Below are 10,083 nucleotides of genomic sequence, written 5' to 3'. Positions count from 1 at the left end.
ATCATCAACGTGCAGACTCATTTGTGTTGTAAACAATTATTTATCATAGAGCTGTGGAAAGTAATTTAATTGCGTTTTAAGAGGATTTTATGCAAAGTGGCCTTAACAAAAAAGAACAACTGATTATTTAGCTTTTGAACACTTTATTTACCAAGGCTTTAGGATAAATATTAACAAAAACAGAGCAAAAAAGGCAAGAAGTGGTTTTTTAGTCCGCACCGGATTTAGCAATTCTGATATTGAAAATACTCTTAATGTCGACTTCTCAAAATATAAAATATATTACAGGAGTTTATTTATTATGTTATTAAGCTGTAAAAGTTAATTTACCGGCTATACTAAGACAGATCAACAAAAACCCTTACAACAAAAAGTTATTCAGAGAAAACATATTTCGTTATCTTGATTAATTTTTTTATTGTACATTCACTGTTATACATTCTTAAGATATGAGAACCTATAGGTTTATTAGCTCCTTTTATTAAGAGTCATCTAAAAAAACAGTAATATATATATTATTATATTACCTAAGTACCATGCATACATGTTAAATCAAGATTCTCCAAAACACCATTGTACAGTATACATACAGCAAGGCCATGCCATACGAGTGTCCCTACGTACGAGTTTTTTGAGATAGGAGGTGGATTTTGTACAAAAATTTGCATTAACACTAGTCTTGGATCGGTCCTAGGACTGATTGGCTAATCCATCTATCTCCCCACACCTTCAGTCTTTTTTTTTATCCGTCCAATTATATTATGGGAGAGGCTTGATTTTTGGAATTTTCTGAAAAAAAAATCCAAAATTAAATTTTTTGAAAAAATTTGAAATTCATAAAAAATTGAATTTAAAAAAGTTCCCAAAAATCTACATCTATTTATAAAAGTTAACTTTTTCGAAAAAAATTCAAAAAGCCACAGTTTTTTACAAATAATTAAGTTTTTGCAAAAAAAAAAATCAAAAATCCACAACTATTAAAAAAATTTACATACTTTGCAATTTTTTTAAAAAAATCTAAAGTTATTCATAACATATGATTTATACAACACTTTAAACTTCATATAACGTTATTGTAGGTCAATGTTCACAATCACGTCATCAACAATTCAGCTATAGAATTAGGCTAGAAATAATTATAAATGAGCCCGATCTACACTGAATTTTTTCCGGTACAGATCAAGGTTCTTTGAAGGATTCAATAAGTTCTGTCTACACAAAATCATACCAATTACAGACCGGTCTAGAATTTTCGGATCAAAACCCAAGATTAAAAGATTTAGTTCCCAAAAATCTTCAACTGTGATAAGACAAGACATGCTGGGCCATCAAGGCTGTCACACCACGGAAGGTGACAATCTGATTGATTATAATTTGAGGTGGAAAAATTTGGGTATATGTCGGAAAATTTTGATTATTTATGTTGTGATTATAAAAATGTTTTAATTTAGTTTTATGAGAAAAAAATGAGATTCTCGTTTACCACAAAATTTGAATAATTAAAAATGACATTGCACCTTATAAAAGCCATTTTCAAAATAAAAAGATATATGTCTTTTTATAAAATGTCATTAAATGAATTATAAACACAATTACGAAAAACAAGGCATTCTATTCAGAAAACATTTACATCATTCCATATAAAGATAACTAAACATTTCATTAAGAAAGGCACCTCAAAATATTTTTTTGATGGGAAAAAATTTAAAAAATAACGTAAAATTAAAAATACGAAAAAATGAGATCTTGTCGGAGAATCCTGGAAAGAAGAATCCTAGCAACGACACTACGGATCATAAACCTATGATTCGTGAAGTCTATATTGATTCTGGCTTTATAGGCAGAGGTGGTCTACTATTCGAAAATTCCAGGAAAATGAAAAAAAAAAAAAATGCTTCGATTAACAAACTCGCTCTAGTAACATATTTAACTCGTATATATAGCTATTACTGTACATATATTATCTATAAAGAAAAATGTCAAATTATTATTGATGTCTTAGAGTTACATAAATATGTATGTCTTATACATATTTATGTTTTTACAAATATTAGTGATGGATGGCATTGGATTTCACTTTATTTCGATGGATCATGCCTTCAAATATGATATGGACAATATTTTTTTCACTTTGTTTTCGCCCAATACATACAGAGAATAATATCATGATCTCTAGAGATCTATAAAATATGTCCTTAGCACATGCAATATTTCTTTTTAGCTTTATTTTCTAAAGCTGTTTCATAATTCTTGTAGAGAGAACATCTTAGCCTAAAGAAATCACATGTGTGCGTATTCTTATGAATGAGGGATAGTAACACTGAGATTGTTTACGGAGTAATAAGTGTTAGTCCACCTGGGACTCGGAGTAGAATTAAGGATATCACTAATTACTGATGCGGAGTGGGACATGTCTCTATTGTTCGTAGTATCTAATATTAAGTCATGGCATCGAAGATACACTTCTCCCAAATATTCTTCAAATTGTTAGGGTTATCATGTCATTTTTCAACTTCTTCGAAATCATATTTTATACAAGTTTAAAAATCTAAATTACGTATACATTTTATTTTATTATTTTTGTATGTATCCTTATAAATGGTGGATTTGATCGGAAACGCCATTCAATTGTTACTTGATTATATCTCGCAACCTTTCCTTTAAAAAAAAATACACACAAAAAAAATTCCCAAAAGCCTTTTGGAGAGTTCGTCAGTCCTTCCCAACTATGGAATTATAATTTAATAACTGTAGGGAACTAATTGCAGCTCAACAAAAGGCAATTTGAATTCAGACAATCTACGTTAAGAAAAGTGATAAGGGGAAAAGAAGGAGAAAAATAGCTAACATCAAAATACCTTTAAAATTTTTATGTAATTAGTATTGTTGAGACTCGGTGCAGCACCGAATTTTTTTTTTCGGTTCGGTGATTTTTTTAAGACCGATTTGGACCAATTTTTCGGTCCAAACTGCAGTTTCAGATCGGGGACCTATTTTTTCGGTCTCACTGTATGGACCATTTTTTTTTCTAGATCAACTGTCATTCATTTTTTCAAAAAAATCTCTTAATGTATGCGATAAGTTCTAGAACAAATACTGCATACATATTAAGACGGCAGGATCAACATTAATCCGAGCTATCTCTGTTTAAACTTCGTATAACGTCATTTTACTTGAAAAAACATATGATGTCATGTTATAAACAATTTATCATTCACATCGGTCCAGACCAAACTTTTTTGTTGGGCCGAACTAATCCGCTCCAACAAAAAAAAATATGAGGCTCATACCGGTCTAGGATTTCCAAACCGATACCCAACTCTTGTAAGTTGCACCGTGTGTAGCAATGAATTGAATCTGGACTATTGGTAAAAAATTTCGTTGACTTATTATCAAAAATACCTACCTTAAATATATTTAATCAGTGCTGTTGGATATTTTTTGATAAAATCGGTTAATTTTCATATTAAATGGCTATATAACACTTAAATTTTTTCAAGCATATATTTTTGTATTGCCTTAAATATGTCTACCCAATTAGTATCCAAACATTCATCATGAAATATGATTTTACACAAAACAGGCTGGTAATTAAATTGATCAAAATAATATCTATGAAACCAATAGATTTTTGGGCTCCAAAGAAGGCTTAAAAAATTAAAATCTAGCTTAATTCCAAATGTGTCACAGAGGAGATCACTCATTTTACTTAATTCAATATCAAAGTCCCAACTACAATAGCGGCGGTAAAAAGTTATTATTAATAACAATTTAAAATAAATAATAGTAATCAATGATCATATGATTCATATTGTTCCAAAAATGGATTCAGATTCAGCTGTTATATTTTACTATCAGCAATATTTACAGAAAATATTAAGATTTCTTTTAGCACTTAATATTACCAAACTCAATATTCACCAGCTTAACCTATTTATGACGTTCCTCCAGACTCCATGTCTTACTAAAGGGAGCTCGCATACCACAGTTTGAGAAAAGGTGAGCTAGGCAGGGTTATCTGCGGAGGGTGGAGTTGCCCCCCCCCCTCAATAAGGAATTTTTGCTTTTTATTACGAAATTTAATAGTTCAAAAAAAATTCTAAAAAATTAAATTTTTGGTGAATAGCTGTTAATTTTTCAATTTCTTTTCCAAAAGAATTTAATTTTTTTTCTAACAAATTCCAAAAACCAAGGCTCTCCCCTGAAAAAAAAAATGTATATATATATAATCCTACAGATGCTCCTGCTAGATGTTATCTTAAAATGGTTAAATTCAACTAAATATATCTAAAAATAGGCCAATTTGTTAATACTGTATTTAATAATTCGAAACATTCACGTCCTATTTTCACATCACCTCTCGTTTCTCAAGTTATATACATAATAATTATAAATTGTATTTTTTATTATTCAAAATTCAAGCGCATAAAAGGCGGGATTTTATTATATATTTTTCACAGCAGATGTCGTTAATAGATTCATTGATAGCTTGAAAGATGCGCTCTACGCTCATGGCCACGCTCCTTTCTCTTTCTTTCTATATGGAGTGTGTGTATCTCTGCTGTGCGTGCGTGAGTTTTCTCTTTGGTTTTTTGTTCTTATAGTAGTAACAAAAAAAATATGATTAGTATTGTTCAGTTAAATAGACGCGTTCTATAAGAATGTACCCTCTGTGCATGAAGTTCATAGATTGAAATATGTGAAAATAACAAGAAAACAGTGTTCAAATAACACCACCTTATTTTTTTATCTCTCTTGCTTGAGTTAGAAACATTTTCGTACAAAATTATATAAATATAACAAAATATGTGGTGGTTACTTCTCCTAGAAATAGTTTTAAGTTCCACACAGGGATATCACTCTGTGGGTAAGAGTATTTACATTAATATTTTTGTCATATTTTGGGGGATGAAATATCATAGTGTGATTATTCTATTGTATCTATGATTCCTCTACCTGGCTCAGTTCATATTTTGTACATTTATCTACAGTTTTACTCTTGTAGTAGTGTGTCATTAGGATTTTTAATATATTTTGATGGGGGAAAAGATGCTTCGTTTATGAATACGGATGTTTTGTGAATGAAATACGTCTCTTTGACTATTCCATGATGAATTTTAAACATTTTGAAGAGACAAATTCCTCTGTTGTGAGAAGGAATTCATTTATTTTTATATTATTCAAAGTTATTTCAAACATTTTACATACAACTAAGTGTTTTCGATACAACTATAGAGTTGATGTGTTGGGGATCTCAACAACACGTCGCATTATCTGTGGATTCGTGTGGTTTTATTATTATGATATACATCTATTTTTGTATCATGATTCTCTACTCTGTAAATTTATGAGAACTTTTCAAAAAAAAAAAAAATTATATAGAACATTGTTAAACAAGTGATGTAATTTTTTTATTTTTTTATTTTAAACGTCTTGAGGCTAATAAATAATTAGGTTTTTTCTTCCAGAAGTAAAATACATATATATATATATTTATAAAAAATATATAAATATAACGTTCAATTTCTTCTTTCCCCAAGGTTGTAATTTTCCAGAGCACTGGAAGGGCCGATGGTTTCATTTAGGATTCTCTGAGCCACTTGTCATGTCCGACAATAAAATAACACAGAAAGGTCTCTGTGTTGAAAGTGCAAATAATCAGTACATCATGGAGGAAAAGTAAGGATTTCATTATTTGCCTTCATATTGTGTAATTATTCAGTGTTTTTTTCACTTACTTAACTAGTGATGGTCACTCGGGGAAATGTTATAAATGCATGGTTCTCTATGAGAAGCATTTCAATGTTCTTCAATATAAAGAAAGTAAGTCACATTGTCCTAATCTATTTATTATTTTATTTTTTCAATAATCAAAATGCTTTGTGCTAGTTCTCCACTTTAATGCTAACTGACACGATAGACCAAAATACATTTATAATATGAATGTACATTCTATTACAAATTATCTCTTGTCCAACTCTTTGCATGTGTACTTTTTCTTGAAAGAAAATCAAAAACTCCCTCCTTGCAATTCAAATATGTATATTTATGCATGTATATTGTACGATATACATCCATATTTATGAACAAACACTAGCTACCACTGATGAGCAAGTGTTTATGCAAAATATATGCATTGCTTACAATTACTGTTATGTATAGCATCCTACTTATAAATACGCAAAAATATGATGTACTTGTCTTCATAAACTAACCATCCTTATTTTTTTAAAAGGCTTTTGTGAGGAAAATTATGAAAGTATAGATTGGCTCTGTGACCAAATCGGGGGTGACTCAAGTCTCTACTCCATGTTTCGTAAAGAAGCGGACTCAATCAAATGCCCCTTTAAGGGCCCTTATTCCTTCAGTTATGCCAAAGGAGGAAGTTACAAAACTTGCTCAGATCCACCCTCATATATGGATTCCTGCGTGGATTCCACTCGGGTTAAATTACGCTATCAAGCATGTACGGATGTGCCAGGGTCTGAGATTGCGAGTAAGTGTTTCACTTATATTTATTATTATCTATTAATATAAATGAATGTATTATTAGATGAGGAAATTGAGTGCTTAGCTCATTGGAAGCAAGGATCCTCTCGCTATCTTGTTGCCATGTTAAATCATAGCCATGTCTATACTGATGAGGCTCGATATCGATGTTTTGTCTATCAACGCCATAGAGAAAGGGACCACGTAACATATAAAATGGCTCAATCTTACTCCGCTTCATGTCTAGGACTTTGGATTCCTACAGAAGGGTCCAAAATATACAATATGAAAAAATGTAAGTTCCTTAAAAGAGCTGGTACCAGAATAAGTTCATTCTGATATTTTTTTATTTATTATTTAAGTGGACAATGACAAAAACAAAAACTGTGTATTTCCGTCGTGGATGAGCCACCATCACGAGTGGTTTTCCATCAATCAAGAAGCTGGTCTCCATTTGAATAAGAAAGGCCATACGCTCAAACTAAGAAATTTCACATCTGGATCATCATCCGTTGTGACATGCCACTCTATGGATCCTATTAGTGGATCGAACTCGGTCCAAATAATATCTCATGTTAAAGCTGGATGGTGAGTGGGTCTTTATTTCCTTCATGACGACCATCAAATCATCGTCATTTTCTTCTTCTTCTTTTTTAGTGACAGTGGCTATGTCTGTATGGTTTTCCATGGACGTGATAGACATGTTATTCAGATGCAATATGGTGAAAAAGGTCGTCATCCCTCTGAAGCATGTAGTCATTATCATTTTGATTCAAAATATTCACCAACTTTAACATTTGTCAGTGGGTTACATAATCGTCAACCCTGTCCATTCTCCGGACTTTATACTATAAGTGGTGAATTATTACCTCAAATATTCAGAGCTGAAGGAACTTCTTGTCGAGAAGACTCAATCATGTTTATGTACTCTGGATGCTCTGGCTCTTCTCACGTCAGAATCGAATATCGATGTCCCAAGTCTTCTGTTATGAGCCAAGAAAATTCCAAGTATATCTCCTCGGAGTTTAACTGCCATGTTCAATGGCCTATACAAGACAATTATCAAGCTTTGATTCTAAGTTCTTCCGATGGAGGTAAAAAGGATTTTCTCTGTTTAACGTATCTTGAAAATAGTGATGGAGTCATAACAGCTTCCTTAGATCAAAACGCATGTCTCGTTAATGGTTTCAAAGACATTGGCACTTTTAATGTAACGTCCAGTGGTCCATGCTTGGAGGCTCTAACTGGAAGTAATACATCGAAGAGCTACTCTCAAGGATTAAGTGGTTTATTATTAATCATTCCAATATATCTACTCCTTGTTCCTCTAAAATCACGTGTGACTCTTGAATGAAGTGACATGTTTTCAGATCTGTTTTCACGAAGAAGTGATAACTTGATCTATCTTATCTTTAGTGGTGGTTTGGGTTGTCACAACAAGATTCTCTTAGGAACAAAAAATAAATCCTTCCCAAATTTTTTGTATCGAACAAAGTCGAAAAATGAACTAATCTGCTCATAACATTAGTTGAATACAAAACTAACGAAGAACGTCCTTGATAAATGAATTATTATTCTTATTATTAAACCCTATTTTTCTGGGGACGCCCAAAAATATTTATGTATTGTCAGTGTCGATTATAATGGACTTTCCCCCCTTTTTTTTAGTTTATATGTGATTAATTAATTTTATTTAATATCGTGATACATTTAGAAGAAAGAAAAGAAAAAAGATATATAACTAATATTTCATAGCAGTTTTTATATCAAATTTTCCTTTCATCTTGAACGTCCTAAAAATTCATATTTTTTATACCAATTTGCACGTTTTTAACAATATCGAAGAAAGACTAGCTTTTATAAGCTGGTCGTGTGGTTGTACTACTGCTCTTGGTTCTTCTATCGAATATGACAGTCAAAAAGAGCTTCTTCTTTTAAGAAAATCAAAACTATCCCACTATTCATAAAACATGACTTATTATTAAGTTATTTGTCCCTTTGAGCTGGAACACAGCACAGCAGTACCCCTTTGATAAGTAATATCTTTTTATATTTTGTGTGCATGTCTTATTTTTGTATTTTCTATTCCTTCTCCCCCCCCATCCCTGTTGGTCCACCCTGTTTGATCTCAAAAAGAAATACATATTATATCTTTGTTCATATTCTAGTCAATTATGAAGTATGACCATTGAGTCTTCTTTTTTTCCTCCTCGCAATGTAAGACATTGGTAGTATATCCACCCTCCTCTTCTTCTGACCCCTACTCCCTTCTTTAACTTCTAATATATCCCCATCTTGCCTGTTAATGTTTTCTTTCAGTATTTAAATACATTCAATGATTGCCATTTGAATGAAATGTGAAAGCTGTATATTTGTGGAAAAAAAAAAGATTTTTATTATTAATATTATTATTTTAAATGTTTTTAATTGTTTCAGGCTGTGATTCTATAGTATATATTAAACAAAAAATTGAAAAAATATAATCATATCTTGTGTTCTTAAAGCTTATTAACATTTTATTTCATTACAAGAGAATGAGGGAATGATGGGGTCCCAAATTTTTGATGTCATAAATCTTAATGATGTGACGTCCAAATAGGATGCAAAATCTGTCTTATAGAACAGTCTTTCCTAAATAGCATTATAAATATCAGACCTCATCATAAATCCATCTTTAGGAATTTTTATAAGAATAATATAAACTTAAATTGGGCTGGCTAAGATGAGCATGTCTTTATTTCCTAAAATGATGACGTATCAGGAGCCTGTAGCCAATAATGATTTGCATCATTACCAAAATATAAAATTATCATTTTGTATAAAAACCTTTTAAAAAAAAGGTTATTCGATCAAATTAATTCTCTTCTAAAAATTTAAACTAATTTTTTTCAAAAAAAGGTTATTCTTCAAATTTAGTCTGTTCTATAAATTCAAACTTAAAAAAAGGTTTTTTGTATCTTCTCAACCCACCCAAAATAATGATAATAATTCTACGGACGCCCCATTCTATATAGGGGGGGGGGGAGAGTATTAATATTTTGACTTTAATACATATGAAGAATTCCCGAAATATTAATACATTTTGATTCTTGTTTATTTTGTACTAAAATTTATTTGGAATTAACCCTCCAAAATTCTAAGGCTCCGAATGCTCGAGATTGGATATAAAAAGTGTATGTGTCCGAAGAAAAAAACCCCGCTGGGTCACTCTAAATCAATAATAATGGCAATCTATTCTCGTTCATAAAATCTTACAAATTTTGAAGTATGGGACATTTTTAAGGCCCAATTTTAAGTCCCATATTAAGGGCAGATACAACACCCCGAAATACCTATTTAAAAAATTAAAAAACTATAATAAAATACACACTACTACAATTAATCCCAGGAGGATGTTGCTGAATTGGAGTGAGGGATGACGATACATTATTTGCGTGATAATCTCCTATGAGGTTAAAATAATTGAATAAATAACACGTGTGTGATAATACAAAGTGAATTATGTCCAAGGGTAGTTCCATGTACTGACATAAGCAGAGTCAGTTTTTAGAGGAACTGTGAATAAAATATTCTTAGTCAAAAGTCGACACTCAT

The 10,083-nt window shown here is 31.1% G+C and overlaps 1 protein-coding gene across 1 annotated transcript; it reads left to right on the top strand.

Annotated features, from left to right (window-relative positions):
- Nucleotides 1–4,594: 4,594 nt before the first annotated feature.
- Nucleotides 4,595–8,997, top strand: LOC121129123 (uncharacterized). Its single transcript, XM_040724801.2, has 7 exons — nt 4,595–4,867; nt 5,541–5,679; nt 5,747–5,823; nt 6,236–6,496; nt 6,554–6,784; nt 6,852–7,077; nt 7,147–8,997. Exons 1-7 carry the CDS (start codon nt 4,807–4,809, stop codon nt 7,841–7,843), a joined length of 1,692 nt encoding a protein of 563 aa, XP_040580735.1. The 5' UTR covers nt 4,595–4,806; the 3' UTR covers nt 7,844–8,997.
- Nucleotides 8,998–10,083: the final 1,086 nt, after the last annotated feature.

This window comes from Lepeophtheirus salmonis, chromosome 14, assembly GCF_016086655.4.
Source record: "Lepeophtheirus salmonis chromosome 14, UVic_Lsal_1.4, whole genome shotgun sequence".
NCBI lineage: Eukaryota > Metazoa > Arthropoda > Copepoda > Siphonostomatoida > Caligidae > Lepeophtheirus > Lepeophtheirus salmonis.
This window is presented reverse-complemented; position numbering and strand designations above follow the sequence as displayed.